The sequence below is a fragment of the Salmo trutta genome, chromosome 31 (genome assembly GCF_901001165.1).
Source record: "Salmo trutta chromosome 31, fSalTru1.1, whole genome shotgun sequence".
NCBI lineage: Eukaryota > Metazoa > Chordata > Actinopteri > Salmoniformes > Salmonidae > Salmo > Salmo trutta.
In genome coordinates this window covers 42,508,810-42,525,695 of record NC_042987.1, presented here as the reverse complement: position 1 = coordinate 42,525,695, position 16,886 = coordinate 42,508,810, and the positions used below count along the sequence as shown (strand labels likewise).

Below are 16,886 nucleotides of genomic sequence, written 5' to 3'. Positions count from 1 at the left end.
GGAAATTAGCTGTAAAACTGAAACATGTTCTCTCTACCCCATTGCATTTTTTTTTATTAGAATTGCATGAAATTTGTTATAAAATTGAAAAACGTTCTCACCGCCCCAAGGCAAAATGTGTAGAATTGCAGGAAATAAACTAAAACATACATTCTTTCTCTCCGCTGTCAAGAAGGGTGCCACAAAAATGTTTTCCTCGCAAGGGGGGGGGGGGGGGTCATCAAAATTTCAGTTAGGGCCCCCAAAAGGATAGGGCCGGCTCTGATTGCATGTGTGGGTATGGATGTGGGTATGCAGACCCATGAACCACTACGGCCCCTCATAATGAGTTCTGATTTCTTTGTGGCCCCCATCCCTGATATAGAGTGACATTGTCTCAATTTTGGTCAAGAGAGAGAAGTAAAAAATAAAAATAAAAAAAACTGCTGCATTCAGGAAAAATAAAATAATATTACCTGCAAACAAAATGAATAAATGCTTGGTTCTGGAAATCACCACAGTTCCCATGTATTATTCTACAGTGCTATTAGAAATTATATATTTATACATTTATGTAGAAACATATCATCATGTTATTTTCAGACATGTTTATTCTTCTGCCCAGTTGTCAAGAAGGGCTGTTCATTTTATGGTGGTCAAGGAAGGGAAATCCTTTGCTCGAATGCTTTTTAAATAAAAAGTAAAGTGCAAAATAAAAGGCTTTAGTTGTTGTTTTACTCAGGGCTGGTGTTGGGGGTTTCCTGTTAGGGGGTTGGTAGTTTCCTGTTAGGGGGTTGGTAGTTAGGTAGTTTCCTGTTAGGGGGTTGGTAGTTAGGTAGTTTCCTGTTAGGGGGTTGGTAGTTAGGTAGTTCCTGTTAGGGGGTTGGTAGTTAGGTAGTTTCCTGTTAGGGGGTTGGTAGTTAGGTAGTTTCCTGTTAGGGGGTTGGTAGTTAGGTAGTTCCTGTTAGGGGGTTGGTAGTTAGGTAGTTTCCTGTTAGGGGGTTGGTAGTTAGGTAGTTTCCTGTTAGGGGGTTGGTAGTTAGGTAGTTCCTGTTAGGGGGTTGGTAGTTAGGTAGTTTCCTGTTAGGGGGTTGGTAGTTTCCTGTTAGGGGGTTGGTAGTTAGGTAGTTCCTGTTAGGGGGTTGGTAGTTAGGTAGTTTCCTGTTAGGGGGTTGGTAGTTAGGTAGTTTCCTGTTAGGGGGTTGGTAGTTAGGTAGTTCCTGTTAGGGGGTTGGTAGTTAGGTAGTTCCTGTTAGGGGGTTGGTAGTTTCCTGTTAGGGGGTTGGTAGTTTCCTGTTAGGGGGTTGGTATTTAGGTAGTTCCTGTTAGGGGGTTGGTACAGTAGGTAGGTTGTTTCCTGTGAAGAGGTTGGTAATGTAGGTAGATTTAAACGTAGCACGTCTCCACCTATATCTTCTCCTTAGACTGCGAGGAGGCCTCTAGTTCGGGGTGAGATGCGTTGGTGTGAGAGACGTTGGGCCGGACTGTTATGAGCGGTCCTCCTCCGTGGATGGAGTGGAGAAAGTTCCACGTCTCCTCAGAGATCTGTCCCGAGTCAGCTCCTTGAGGGAGTAAGTAGCACACAGATTTAACGAGACTGAAATAACGTAAACATATTAGTAGCTTTTCAGAAGAATCTAATCTTGATCAAGTGTGTGTCCACTACAGTTCCATCAGCCTCACACCGATAGGACATTATATTAGCAGGGGGATTTAGAGAAGGCAGAAGAGTTGACTGGGTCAGGCTGTTACCTTGTCTGAGTGTTAGATGGCCATTCTTGTTGATCGCGATCTTAGAGTTATCGATTGGTCCCGGTGGATCTGCAAGGGAGAGGGAAATAAATTATTAATGACACATAAAATGTAGTCCGAAGGCAGCCTAATATCGTATTCTATAGCACTCCTTTCAACAGCTGGGGGTGGAGACTCCAAATTACACCTACTACTCTATCTATACAGCAGTATGTAGACACCCCTTCAAATGAGTGGATTTGGCTACTTCAGCCACACAATCTCCATAGACAAACATTGGAGGTATAATGGCCTTACTGAAGAGCTCAGTGACTTTCAACGTGGCACCGTCATAGGATGTGACCTTTCCAACAAGTCAGTTCATCAAATTTCTGCCCTGCTGGAGCTGCCTGGTCAACTGTAAGTGCTGTTATTGTGAAGTGGAAACGTCTAGGAGCAACAATGGCTCAGCCGCGAAGTGGTAGGCCACACAAGCTCACAGAACGGGACCTCCGAGTCCTGAACCGCGTAGCGTGTAAAAATTGTCTTTCCTCGGTTGCAACACTCCACTACCGAGTTCCAAAGTGCCTCTGGAAGCAACGTCAGCACAAGAACTGTTCGTCAAGAGCTTCATGAAATGGGTTTCCAGGGCCGAGCAGCCGCACACAAGCCTAAGATCACCATGCACAATGCCAAGCGTCGACTGGAGTGTAAAGCTCGATGCCATTGAAATCTGGAGCAGTGGACACGCGATCTCTGGAGTGATGAATCACGCTTCACCATCTGGCAGTCCGATGGACAAATCTGGGTTTAGCAGATGCCAGGAGAACGCGACCTGCCCGAATGCATAGTGCCAACTGTAAAGTTTGGTGGAGGAGGAATAATGGTCTGGGGCTGTTTTTTTATGGTTCGGACTAGGCCCCTTATTTCCGGTGAAGGGAAATCTTAACGCTACAGCAAACAATGACATTCAAATCAAATGTTATTTGTCATATGCGCCGAATACAACAGGTGTAGACCTTACAGTGAAGTGAAAAATCGGTGTAAAGTAAAAACTAAATAGTTCAAGAGCAGCAGTACAATAACAGTAGTGAGGCTAAATACAGGGGGCACCGGTACGTCGACGTAATTGAGGTAATATGTACATGTAGGTAGAGTTAAAGTGAAGGAAGGTTGGCCCCAGTGATGTACTGGGCCGTACGCACTACCCTCTGTAGTGCCTTGCGGTCGAAGGCCGAGCAGTTGCCATACCAGGCAGTGATGCAACCAGTCAGGATGCTCTCGATGGTGCAGCTGTAGAACTTTTTAAGGATCTGAGGACCCATGCCAAATCTTTTCAGTCTCCCGAGGGGGAATAGGCTTTGTCGTGCCCTCTTCACAACTGTCTTGGTGTGTTTGGACCATTCTAGTTTGTTGGTGATATGGACACCAAGGAACTTGAAGCTCTCAACCTGCTCCACTACAGCCCCGTTGATGAGAATGGGGGCGTGCTCGGTGCTCCTTTTCCTGTAGTCCACGATCATCTCCTTTGTCTTGATCACGTTGAGGGAGAGGCTGTTGTTCTGGCACCACACGGCCAGGTCTCTGATCTCGTCGTTGTCGGGCCTACCACTGTTGCGTCATCAGCAAACTTAATGATGGTGTTGGAGTCGTGCCTGGCAGTTCAGTCATGAGTGAACAGGGAGTACAGGAAGGGACTGAGCACGCACCCCTGAGGGGCCCCTGTGTTGAGGATCAGCGTGACGGATGTGTTGTTACCTACCCTTACCACCTGGGGGCGGCCCGTCAGGAAGTCCAGGATCCAGTTACAGATGGAGGTGTTTAGTCCCAGGGTCCTTAGCTTAGTGATGTGCTTTGAGGGCACTATGGTGTTGAATGCTGAGCTATAGTCAATGAATAGCATTTTCACGTAGGTGTTACTTTTGTCCAGGTGGGAAATGGCAGTGTTGAGTGCAATAGAGACTGCGTCATCTGTTGGGTCGGTATGCAAATTGGAGTGGGTCTAGGGTTTCTGGGATCATGGTGTTAATGTGAGCCATGACCAGCCTTTCAAAGCACTTCATGGCTACAGACGTGAGTGCTATGGGTCAGTAGTCATTTAGGCAGGTTACCTTAGTGTTCTTGGGCACAGAGACTATGGTGGTCAGCTTGAAACATGTTGGTATTACAGACTTATCAGGGAGAGGTTGAAAATGTCAGTGAAGATACTTGCCAGTTGGTCAGCGCATGCTCGGAGTAGACGTCCTGGTTATCCTTCCGGCCCGTGGCCTTGTGAATGTTGACCTGTTTAAACGTCTTACTCACATCGGTTATGGAGAATGTGATCACACATTCATCCGGAACAACTGATGCTCTCATGCATGCTTCAGTGTTGCCTTGAAGCGAGCATAGAAGTAATTTATCTCTTCTGGTAGGCTCGTGTCACTGGGCAGCTCGCGGCTGTGCTTCCCTTTGTAGTCTAATAGTTTGCAAGCCCTGCCACAGCCGATGAGCGTCGGAGCCGGTGTAGTACGATTCAATCTTAGTCCTGTATTGACGCTTTTGATGGTTCGTCTGAGGGCATAGCGGGATTTCTTATGTCTGGGTTAGAGTCCCGCTCCTTGAAAGCGGCAGCTCTACCCTTTAGCTCAGTCCGGATGTTGCCTGTAATCCATGGCTTCTGGTTGGCGTATGTACGTACGGTCACTGGGCGGACGACGTCATCGATGCACTTATTGATGAAGCCAGTGACTGATGTGGTGTACTCCTCAATGCCATCGGAAGAATCCCGGAACATATTCCAATCTGTGCAGCAAAACAGTCCTGTAGCTTAGCATCTGTGTCATCTGACCACTTCTGTATTGAGTGAGTCACTGCTACTTCCTGCTTTAGTTTTTGCTTATAACCAGGAATCAGGAGGATATAATTATGGTCAGATTTGCCAAATGGAGGGCGAGGGAGAGCTTTGTATGCGTCTCTGTGTGTGGAGTAAAGGTGGTCCAGAGTTTTTTTTCCTCCGGTTGCACATGTGACATGCTGGTAGAAATGAGGTAAAACGGATTTAAGTTTCCCTGCATTAAAGTCCCCGGCCACTAGGAGCGCCACCTCTGGATGAGTGTTTTCCTGTTTGATTATGGCCTTATACAGCTCGTTGAGTGCGGTCTTAGTGCCAGCATCGGTTTGTGGTGGTAGATAGTTACGAAAAATATAGATGAAAACTCTCTTGGTAAATAGTGTGGGCTACAGCTTATCATGAAATACTCTACCTCAGGCGACCTTGAGACTTCCTTAATATTAGATTTTGTGCACCAGCTGTTATTGACAAATAGACACAGACCTCCACCTCTTGTCATACCGGAGGCAGCTGTTCTATCTTCCCGATGCACGGTAAACCCAGCCAGCTGTATGTTATCCATGTCGTTGTTCAGCCACGACTCAGTGAAACATAAGATATTACAGTTTTGAATGTCCCATTGGTAGGATATTCGTGATCGTAGCTTGTCTATTTTGTTATCCATTTGTACGTTAGCTAATAGGACTGATGGTAGAGGCAGATTATCCACTCGCCGTCGGATCCTTACAAGGCACCCGGACCTACGTCCCGATACCTCCGTCTCTTTCTCCTGCGAATGACGATGTCTGAAGTAAATCCTTTGCATCCGATTCGTTAAAGAAAAAAAATCTTTGTCCAGTACGAGGTGAGTAATCGCTGTCCTGATATCTAGAAGGACTTTTCGGTCATAAGAGACGGTGGCAGAAACATTATGTACAAAATAAGTTACAAAAACACGCACGATTGGTTAAGAGCCCTTACAACGGCAGCCATCTCCTCCGGTGCCATTAGTTATTCTAGACCATTCTGTGCTTCCAACTTTGTGGCAAAAGTTTGAGGAAGGCCCTTTCCTGTTTCAGCATGAGAAGTCCCCTGGTGCACAAAGCGAGGTCCATCCAGAAATGGTTTTTCGAGATCGAACACCTTTGGAATGAATTGGAACGCCGACTGTGAGCCAGGGCCTAATCGCCCAACATCAGTGCCCGACCTCACTAATGCGCTTGTGGCTGAACGGAAGCAAGTCCCCGCAGCAATGTTCCAACAGTGGAGGCTGTTGTAGTAGCAAAGGGGGGACCAATTCCCTTTTAATGCCCATGATTTTGGAATGAGATGTCCGACATGCAGGTGTCCACATACACTACATGACCAAAAGTATCTGTTTAGCCAATCACCATGGTCCTTTCCCTTGACGAAGCCCTCCCACTCTCTGAACCAACCACTCACCATGGTCCTTTCCCTTGACGAAGTCCTCCCACTCTCTGAACCAACCACTCACCATGGTCCTTTCCCTTGACGAAGCCCTCCCACTCTCTGAACCAACCACTCACCATGGTCCTTTCCCTTGACGAAGCCCTCCCACTCTCTGAACCAACCACTCACCATGGTCCTTTCCCTTGACGAAGCCCTCCCACTCTCTGAACCAACCACTCACCATGGTCCTTTCCCTTGACGAAGCCCTCCCACTCTCTGAACCAACCACTCACCATTGCCCTTTCCCTTGACGAAGCCCTCCCACTCTCTGAACCACTGCATGCTGATGCAGTAGATGATCACTGGAGACTCCTCCTCTTGGAACGCCTTGTTCAGCTGAACAGAGGAAGGAAGAGAGGGGATGGGGGAGAGAGGGGATGGGGGAGAGAGGGGATGGGGGGAGAGAGGAAGAGAGGGGATGGGGGAGAGAGGAAGAGAGGGGATGGGGGAGAGAGGAAGAGAGGGGATGGGGGAGAGAGGGGATGGGGGGAGAGAGGAAGAGAGGGGATGGGGGAGAGAAGGGATGGGGGAGAGAAGGGATGGGGGAGAGAAGGGATGGGGGAGAGAAGGGATGGGGGAGAGAGGAGATGGGGGAGAGAGGAGATGGGGAGAGGAGATGGGGAGAGAGGAGATGGGGGAGAGAGGAGATGGGGGAGAGAGGAGATGGGGGAGAGAGGATGGGGGAGAGAGGATGGGGGGAGAGAGGATGGGGGGAGAGAGGATGGGGGGAGAGAGGATGGGGGGAGAGAGGATGGGGGGAGAGAGGATGGGGGGAGAGAGGATGGGGGGAGAGAGGATAGGGGGAGAGGATAGGGGGAGAGGATAGGGGGAGAGGATGGGGGGAAGAGGACAGGAAGAAAGAGTTGAGAGAGAAAGATTATAATTTCAATGAATTGAGAACATTAAAACAGGTGCGTTAGTGCTGGGGTGGAAAAAAATCCTGCAAAGGAAAGGAACCATGAAAGGCGTTACCCGGACAAACATGTCCAGCTCTGTCCTGCGTCTCTTCTCCAGCTTCTCAATCTCTGTCTGACAAGTGTGACACACGTACAGGTGGTTGACAGCAGGCCCGCCTCCGTACCTAGACAACAAACCAATCACAGCTCAGTAACACACCTTGACCAGACTAAATCACAGCTAAGTAACAGAACTTGACAGACCAATCACGGCTTAGTAACACACCTTGTCAGACCAATCACAGCTTAGTAACACACATTGACAGATCAAGCACAGCTTAGTAACAGAACTTGACAGGCCAATCAGAGCTCAGTAACACACCTTGGCAGACCAATCACAGCTTAGTAACACGTTGACCAGGGAACCACAGTCCCAGAATTCAGTCGTTGAAACACAGCTCAGTGAATAAACCTCTCAGAACCAGTAAGCACTCCCCTTAGCCGCGTCGTCTTACGACAGTCGATGTGGCGCTATCTGACGTAAGACAATGCTCCTAGCCCGTAAAAATACACATTATAAACCCACGACTTTATCAACTATGGGTACACTGACACAATAATGTGATTATTGTGAATAACTCGATTAATATAGTTTGATTAAAACATCGTACGCAAAGAAAAAGGATTTCCTTAACAATCCTGTTTTAATACTCCTCCATGTAAAACGTAGTCAATCCCACTTAATGACGGTATGGTGTCGCTGTATGAAACTGACCTGCTGTAGAGGTGGTCCCACGCGTTCTGGGGCAGCATCACTACCAGGTCATCGATGAACACTGCCTTGGCAGGCGGCACGCCTGATAACACAACATTTAAAATGATCCTCATCACAAGTCATTATGGGTAATGGGTACCACCTAACATTAACCTCACCCAATATCTCTGGAAACATGGATTCATTTTGTTCTCCCCCCCAGTTGCTTTGACAGTTGAGCAATTGACTGACTGGCTGGCTGGCTGGCAGACTGGCTGGCTGGCTGATTGACAGACTGGCTGGCTGGCTGATTGGCAGACTGGCTGGCTGGCTGATTGGCAGACTGGCTGGCAGATTGGCTGGCAGACTGGCTGGCAGACTGGCTGGCTGATTGACTGACTGGCAGACTGGCTGGCTGATTCAGATAGAGATAAAGATATATAAATGTCTGATAGAGACAGACATGGAAAGATAAAAGCCCATACCTCCGTGTGAACAGAGGAAGTCGTCATTGGAGATAGGTCCAGGCTCAGCGAAGGTCTTGAACTTGTTGAGCCACTGTCTGGAGACGTAGAACTGTAGCAGACTGGGCTCCGTCACGCCGAGTAGACCCGTCACCCTCCTCCTCTCCTTCAGCGCCTCTTCGTTGCTCTTCCTGCAGGGACACAAACAGTACACATTAGTAACCGTGAGCTAAATGGACGTGGTCTGTACAACACAGCACGGCAACTTCCTGTTTACAGAAAACGATTTATCTGCTAAAACTGGCACTTCCTCCAGAGAGGGCTCAAATCCTGGCAGATTAGAATTCTGTTGCTGCTGTTAATGTAGAGGACACTCCTAGAGGACGTAGTTATATAATACCACTCCTAGAGGATGTAGTTATATAATACCACTCCTAGAGGATGTAGTTATATAATACCACTCCTAGAGGATGTAGTTATATAATACCACTCCTAGAGGATGTAGTTATATAATACCACTCCTAGAGGATGTAGTTATATAATACCACTCCTAGAGGACGTAGTTATATAATACCACTCCTAGAGGAGGAGGATGTAGTTCTATAATACCACTCCTAGAGGACGTAGTTATATAATACCACTCCTAGAGGACGTAGTTATATAATACCACTCCTAGAGGATGTAGTTATATAATACCACTCCTAGAGGAGGAGGATGTAGTTATATAATACCACTCCTAGAGGATGTAGTTATATAATACCACTCCTAGAGGATGTAGTTATATAATACCACTCCTAGAGGATGTAGTTATATAATACCACTCCTAGAGGATGTAATTATATAATACCACTCCTAGAGGAGGAGGATGTAGTTATATAATACCACTCCTAGAGGAGGAGGATGTAGTTATATAATACCACTCCTAGAGGACGTAGTTATATAATACCACTCCTAGAGGACGTAGTTATATAATACCACTCCTAGAGGACGTAGTTATATAATACCACTCCTAGAGGAGGATGTAGTTATATAATACCACTCCTAGAGGAGGAGGACGTAGTTATATAATACCACTCCTAGAGGATGAGGATGTAGTTATATAATACCACTCCTAGAGGATGTAGTTATATAATACCACTCCTAGAGGAGGAGGATGTAGTTATATAATACCACTCCTAGAGGATGTAGTTATATAATACCACTCCTAGAGGATGTAGTTATATAATACCACTCCTAGAGGATGTAGTTATATAATACCACTCCTAGAGGATGTAGTTATATAATACCACTCCTAGAGGAGGAGGATGTAGTTATATAATACCACTCCTAGAGGAGGAGGATGTAGTTATATAATACCACTCCTAGAGGACGTAGTTATATAATACCACTCCTAGAGGACGTAGTTATATAATACCACTCCTAGAGGATGTAGTTATATAATACCACTCCTAGAGGATGTAGTTATATAATACCACTCCTAGAGGACGTAGTTATATAACACCACTCCTAGAGGATGTAGTTATATAATACCACTCCTAGAGGATGTAATTATATAATACCACTCCTAGAGGAGGAGGATGTAGTTATATAATACCACTCCTAGAGGAGGAGGATGTAGTTATATAACACCACTCCTAGAGGATGTAGTTATATAATACCACTCCTAGAGGATGTAATTATATAATACCACTCCTAGAGGAGGAGGATGTAGTTATATAATACCACTCCTAGAGGAGGAGGATGTAGTTATATAATACCACTCCTAGAGGATGTAGTTATATAATACCACTCCTAGAGGATGTAGTTATATAATACCACTCCTAGAGGAGGAGGATGTAGTTATATAATACCACTCCTAGAGGACGTAGTTATATAATACCACTCCTAGAGGACGTAGTTATATAATACCACTCCTAGAGGATGTAGTTATATAATACCACTCCTAGAGGAGGAGGATGTAGTTATATAATACCACTCCTAGAGGAGGAGGATGTAGTTATATAATACCACTCCTAGAGGACGTAGTTATATAATACCATTCCTAGAGGAGGAGGATGTAGTTATATAATACCACTCCTAGAGGATGTAGTTATATAATACCACTCCTAGAGGATGTAGTTATATAACACCACTCCTAGAGGAGGAGGATGTAGTTATATAACACCACTCCTTGAGGAGGAGGACGTAGTTATATAATCCCACTCCTAGAGGATGTAGTATATAATACCACTCCTAGAGGAGGAGGACGTAGTTATATAATCCCACTCCTAGAGGACGTAGTTATATAATACCACTCCTAGAGGAGGAGGATGTAGTTATATAATACCACTCCTAGAGGAGGAGGATGTAGTTATATAATACCACTCCTAGAGGATGTAGTTATATAATACCACTCCTAGAGGAGGAGGACGTAGTATATAATACCACTCCTAGAGGATGTAGTTATATAATACCACTCCTAGAGGATGTAGTTATATAATACCACTCCTAGAGGAGGAGGATGTAGTTATATAATACCACTCCTAGAGGATGTAGTTATATAATACCACTCCTAGAGGAGGAGGATGTAGTTATATAATACCACTCCTAGAGGAGGAGGACGTAGTTATATAATACCACTCCTAGAGGAGGAGGACGTAGTTATATAATACCACTCCTAGAGGAGGAGGATGTAGTTATATAATACCACTCCTAGATGAGGAGGACGTAGTTATATAATACCACTCCTAGAGGATGTAGTTATATAATACCACTCCTAGAGGATGTAGTTATATAATACCACTCCTAGAGGATGTAGTTATATAATACCACTCCTAGAGGATGTAGTTATATAATACCACTCCTAGAGGACGTAGTTATATAATACCACTCCTAGAGGATGTAGTTATATAATACCACTCCTAGAGGAGGAGGATGTAGTTATATAATACCACTCCTAGAGGAGGAGGATGTAGTTATATAATACCACTCCTAGAGGATGTAGTTATATAATACCACTCCTAGAGGATGTAGTTATATAATACCACTCCTAGAGGATGTAGTTATATAATACCACTCCTAGAGGATGTAGTTATATAATACCACTCCTAGAGGATGTAATTATATAATACCACTCCTAGAGGAGGAGGATGTAGTTATATAATACCACTCCTAGAGGAGGAGGATGTAGTTATATAATACCACTCCTAGAGGATGTAGTTATATAATACCACTCCTAGAGGATGTAGTTATATAATACCACTCCTAGAGGAGGAGGATGTAGTTATATAATACCACTCCTAGAGGACGTAGTTATATAATACCACTCCTAGAGGACGTAGTTATATAATACCACTCCTAGAGGATGTAGTTATATAATACCACTCCTAGAGGAGGAGGATGTAGTTATATAATACCACTCCTAGAGGACGTAGTTATATAATACCACTCCTAGAGGACGTAGTTATATAATACCACTCCTAGAGGATGTAGTTATATAATACCACTCCTAGAGGAGGAGGATGTAGTTATATAATACCACTCCTAGAGGACGTAGTTATATAATACCATTCCTAGAGGAGGAGGATGTAGTTATATAATACCACTCCTAGAGGATGTAGTTATATAATACCACTCCTAGAGGATGTAGTTATATAACACCACTCCTAGAGGAGGAGGATGTAGTTATATAACACCACTCCTTGAGGAGGAGGACGTAGTTATATAATCCCACTCCTAGAGGATGTAGTTATATAATACCACTCCTAGAGGAGGAGGACGTAGTTATATAATCCCACTCCTAGAGGACGTAGTTATATAATACCACTCCTAGAGGAGGAGGATGTAGTTATATAATACCACTCCTAGAGGAGGAGGATGTAGTTATATAATACCACTCCTAGAGGATGTAGTTATATAATACCACTCCTAGAGGAGGAGGACGTAGTTATATAATACCACTCCTAGAGGATGTAGTTATATAATACCACTCCTAGAGGATGTAGTTATATAATACCACTCCTAGAGGAGGAGGATGTAGTTATATAATACCACTCCTAGAGGATGTAGTTATATAATACCACTCCTAGAGGAGGAGGATGTAGTTATATAATACCACTCCTAGAGGAGGAGGACGTAGTTATATAATACCACTCCTAGAGGAGGAGGACGTAGTTATATAATACCACTCCTAGAGGAGGAGGATGTAGTTATATAATACCACTCCTAGATGAGGAGGACGTAGTTATATAATACCACTCCTAGAGGATGTAGTTATATAATACCACTCCTAGAGGATGTAGTTATATAATACCACTCCTAGAGGATGTAGTTATATAATACCACTCCTAGAGGATGTAGTTATATAATACCACTCCTAGAGGAGGAGGATGTAGTTATATAATACCACTCCTAGAGGAGGAGGATGTAGTTATATAATACCACTCCTAGAGGAGGAGGATGTAGTTATATAATACCACTCCTAGAGGATTGTAGTTATATAATACCACTCCTAGAGGACGTAGTTATATAATACCACTCCTAGAGGATGTAGTTATATAATACCACTCCTAGAGGAGGAGGATGTAGTTATATAATACCACTCCTAGAGGAGGAGGATGTAGTTATATAATACCACTCCTAGAGGATGTAGTTATATAATACCACTCCTAGAGGATGTAGTTATATAATACCACTCCTAGAGGATGTAGTTATATAATACCACTCCTAGAGGATGTAGTTATATAATACCACTCCTAGAGGATGTAGTTATATAATACCACTCCTAGAGGATGTAGTTATATAATACCACTCCTAGAGGATGTAGTTATATAATACCACTCCTAGAGGATGTAGTTATATAATACCACTCCTAGAGGATGTAGTTATATAATACCACTCCTAGAGGATGTAGTTATATAATACCACTCCTAAGATGTGTTGGTTATATGATATGCTGTTAGTCTTACTTGTAGAACAGAACGTAGGCCTCAGCGTTCTGGACGCAGGATTCTGACACCTCGGTGACGCTCTGGTCGTCAAACTCATACCAGAGGTTGTTCAGGTCATTCCTACAGTAAGCTATGTAGTGGCCACCTGGCGAGAGTAGGAGGAGGAAGAGGAGGGAGAGGAGGGAGAGAAAGGAGGTTAACGAGAAAAGGATAACAATCCCCATGACATTTTACATTTTAGTAATTTAGCAGATGCTCTTATCCAGAGCGACTTACAGTAGTGAATACATACATTTCATAATTATTATTATTTTTCTCCGTGCTGGTCCCCCGTGGGAATCGAACCCACAACCCTGGCATTGCAAACACCATGCTCTACCAACTGAGCCACATGGGACCGTGAAGTTGATTACATAAAAAAATAAAAATAATTGAAAGCCCTCAAGGTCACAAGGGAACAAGTTCTATCCGTCAATCCAGATCCCTCTGTCTACCTCCATAGAACAGACCTTATCTCGGGGGGGGGGGTGGCCTGAACCAACACTCACTGCTGGCGGTGCCATGGTGACAGATGACGGACAGCAGGTCATAGGATGTGGTGTGGGCGGAGCTATCCTTGGCCAGGAAGGGCTGCAGGTCCAGGCCCTCCAATGGGAAAGAGACGTGAGTCCCGATCTTAGTGGAGAACATCAGCTCGTGTCTAAACCGCTTCAGGTGGATACACAAGATCTGGAAAGGGAATTAAAACAAAATGCATTTAATAATTATATTGAAAGTGTAACTGAGTAATACCTTGCCTGGTTTAGTAGCAGGTAGCCTCGTGATTAGAGCGTGTTGGGCCACTAACCCGAAAGGTGGCTGGTTCGAATAGCCGAACCGACAAGGTGAAAACTCTGTCGATGCGCCCTTGAGCAAAACACTTAACCCTAATTTGCTCCAGGGACACTGTAATACTATGGCTGACCCTGTATAACAACACAATTCACTGCACCTATCTGATGTATGTGACAATAAATCACATAAACACACTCTTCATGACCAAAAGTATGTGGACACTTTGCTCGTCGAACATCTCATACAAAATCATGGGCATTAATATGGAGTTGGTCCCCCTTTGCTGCTATAACAGCCTCCACTCTTCTGGGAAGGCTTTCCACTAGATGTTGGAACATTGCTGCTATAACAGCCTCCACTCTTCTGGGAAGGCTTTCCACTAGATGTTGGAACATTGCTGCGTGGACTTGCTTCCATTCAGCCACAAGAACATTAGTGAGGTCGGGCACTAATGTTGAGCGATTAGGCCTGGCTCGCAGTCGGCGTTCCAATTCATCCCAAAGGTGTTCGATGGGGTTGAGGTCAGGGCTCTGTGCAGGCCAGTCAAGTTCTTTCACACTGATCTCGACAAACCATTTCTGTATGGACCTCACTTTTGTGCACCAGGGGCATTGTCAAGCTGAAACAGTAAAGTGCCTTCCCCAAACTGTTGCCACAAAGTTGGAAGCACAGAATCATCTAGAATGTCATTGTATGCTGTAGCATTACGACCGGAACTGCGGGGCCCGAACTATGAAAAACAGCCCCAGACCATTATTCCTCCTCCACCAAACTTTACAGTTGGCACTATGCATTCGGGCAGGTAACGTTCTCCTTGCATCCGCCAAACCCAGATTGGTCCGTCGGACTGCCAGATGTTGTGAGCTACCACTTCGCGGCCGAGCAGTTGTTGCTTCCAGACGTTTCCACCTCACAATAGCAGCACTTAAGAGTTCACCGGGACATCTAGCTGGGCAGAAATTTTACAAACTGACTTGTGCATTGTTGGAAATCCCTGAGGTCTTACGGGCCATTCTACTGCCAATGTTTGTCTATGGAGAGTGCATGGCTGTGTGCTAAATTTTATACATGGCAGGTAGCCTAGTGGTTAGACTAGTAATCGAAAGTTTGCGTTGGACTAGTGACCGAAAGGTTGCAAGATTGAATCCCCGAGCTGACAAGGTAAAAATCTGTTGTTCTATATATATACTGTAATATCAGCTGTAATATCAGCTGTAATATGACCGTATATACTGTAATATCAGCTGTAATATCAGCTGTAATATGACCGTATATACTCTAATATGAGCCAGGTGGCTTTTCTAAAGTGTTTGAACACTGACCTCTGGTACACTCTGAACTTTACAGAATTTCACTCCGTTCCGTAATCTAGCAGAGAAAAAAAAATCACAGTCTTTATTAAATCTTTATTCATGTTTCCTGAGTTAAAACCATGAACAATTTCCATTCAATCATCTATGTAATGATTTACATATACTTCTGTTGTTCAGGTACTCACTTCTTGCATTTCTCACAGCTGTACATGTTGTCACCTAGAGACACACAGAAACAACACAGTCAGTCCCGCTCCAGACTGAACAGGTACCAGAGACATCAAGCATCCAAGGTACAGAGAGAGAGACAGTCAAGGTCCTCACCTTTCAGCTCGTCTCTGGTGAAGAAGGCAGCCAGACAGTCCTGTAAGGTCACCACAGGACCCCACCACCAGCTGGAACACAAGGACATAATCACAACAGTTTTAACGTTAACAGAATAGACTTCACATAACTCACTGATGGCTCCTAACAGGGTTGGGTTCAATTCCAGTCAATTCAGGAAGTACACTAAAATTCAAATTCTTTTAAAACACTTTGAATTTGTATTGAAGTGTTTTTTATTTATTGGAATTGAAATGGAATTGACCCAAACCCTGACTCCTACTAACAATGTGCTAATGTTGACCCTGACTCCTACTAACAATGTGCTAATGTTGACCCTGACTCCTACTAACAATGTGTTAATGTTGACCCCAACCATGACCCCTACTAACAATGTGTTAATGTTGACCCCAACCATGACCCCTACTAACAATGTGTTAATGTTGACCCCAACCATGACCCCTACTAACAATGTGTTAATGTTGACCCCAACCATGACTCCTACTAACAACCATGACTCCTACTAACAACCATGACTCCTACTAACAACCATGACTCCTACTAACAACCATGACTCCTACTAACAACCATGACTCCTACTAACAATGTGTTAATGTTGACCCCAACCCTGACTCCTACTAACAATGTGTTAATGTTGACCCCAACCCTGACTCCTACTAACAATGTGTTTATCTGCTTCAACCAGGAAATAGAGTTGTTCCTGGTCGAGTCACATGCTCAGGAAAGACCTCAACCTCAACACACTTGGTGTTAGCAGACTCTGCACTGTGAGATATAACCCCTATATGTTGACCCATATATGTTGACCCCTATATCTTGACCCCTATATATTGACCCCTATGAGATATAACCCCTATATATTGACCCCCTAAATGTTGACCCATGAGGTAACACCCCTATATATTGACCCCCTAAATGTTGACCCCTATGAGATAACACCCCTATATATTGACCCCCTAAATGTTGACCCCTATGAGATAAAACCCCTATATATTGACCCCCTAAATGTTGACCCCTATGAGATAACACCCCTATATATTGACCCCTATATGTTGACCCCTATGAGATATAACCCCTATATATTGACCCCTATGAGATATAACCCCTATATATTGACCCCTATGAGATATAACCCCTATATATTGACCCCTATATGTTGACCCCTATATATTGACCCCTATATGTTGACCCCTATATATTGACCCCTATGAGATATAACCCCTATATATTGACCCCTAAATGTTGACCCCTATGAGATAACACCCCTATATATTGACCCCCTAAATGTTGACCCCTATGAGATAACACCCCTATATATTGACCCCCTAATGTTGAACCCATATGAGATAGATAACACCCC

General features: G+C 44.3%; 1 protein-coding gene across 2 annotated transcripts in view; it reads right to left on the bottom strand.

Annotated features, from left to right (window-relative positions):
• Positions 1-1,231: 1,231 nt before the first annotated feature.
• Positions 1,232-16,886, bottom strand: part of LOC115170228 (ubiquitin carboxyl-terminal hydrolase 33) — a 55,835-nt gene continuing 40,180 nt past the window's right edge. The window contains exons 14-25 of one of the 2 annotated variants that reach the window (XM_029726624.1): positions 15,506-15,576; positions 15,367-15,400; positions 15,191-15,236; positions 13,583-13,763; positions 13,053-13,179; positions 8,128-8,297; positions 7,664-7,745; positions 6,965-7,073; positions 6,267-6,328; positions 5,914-5,954; positions 1,732-1,800; positions 1,232-1,541 (exon numbers count right to left, since the gene is read on the bottom strand). In XM_029726624.1, the coding sequence (XP_029582484.1) occupies positions 1,387-1,541; positions 1,732-1,800; positions 5,914-5,954; positions 6,267-6,328; positions 6,965-7,073; positions 7,664-7,745; positions 8,128-8,297; positions 13,053-13,179; positions 13,583-13,763; positions 15,191-15,236; positions 15,367-15,400; positions 15,506-15,576 (1,147 nt within the window). In that variant the 3' untranslated portion in view covers positions 1,232-1,386. Of the gene's footprint in view, positions 1,542-1,731; positions 1,801-5,913; positions 5,955-6,225; positions 6,329-6,964; positions 7,074-7,663; positions 7,746-8,127; positions 8,298-13,052; positions 13,180-13,582; positions 13,764-15,190; positions 15,237-15,366; positions 15,401-15,505; positions 15,577-16,886 lie in introns of both variants that reach the window. The other variant, XM_029726622.1, reaches the window with a different exon arrangement.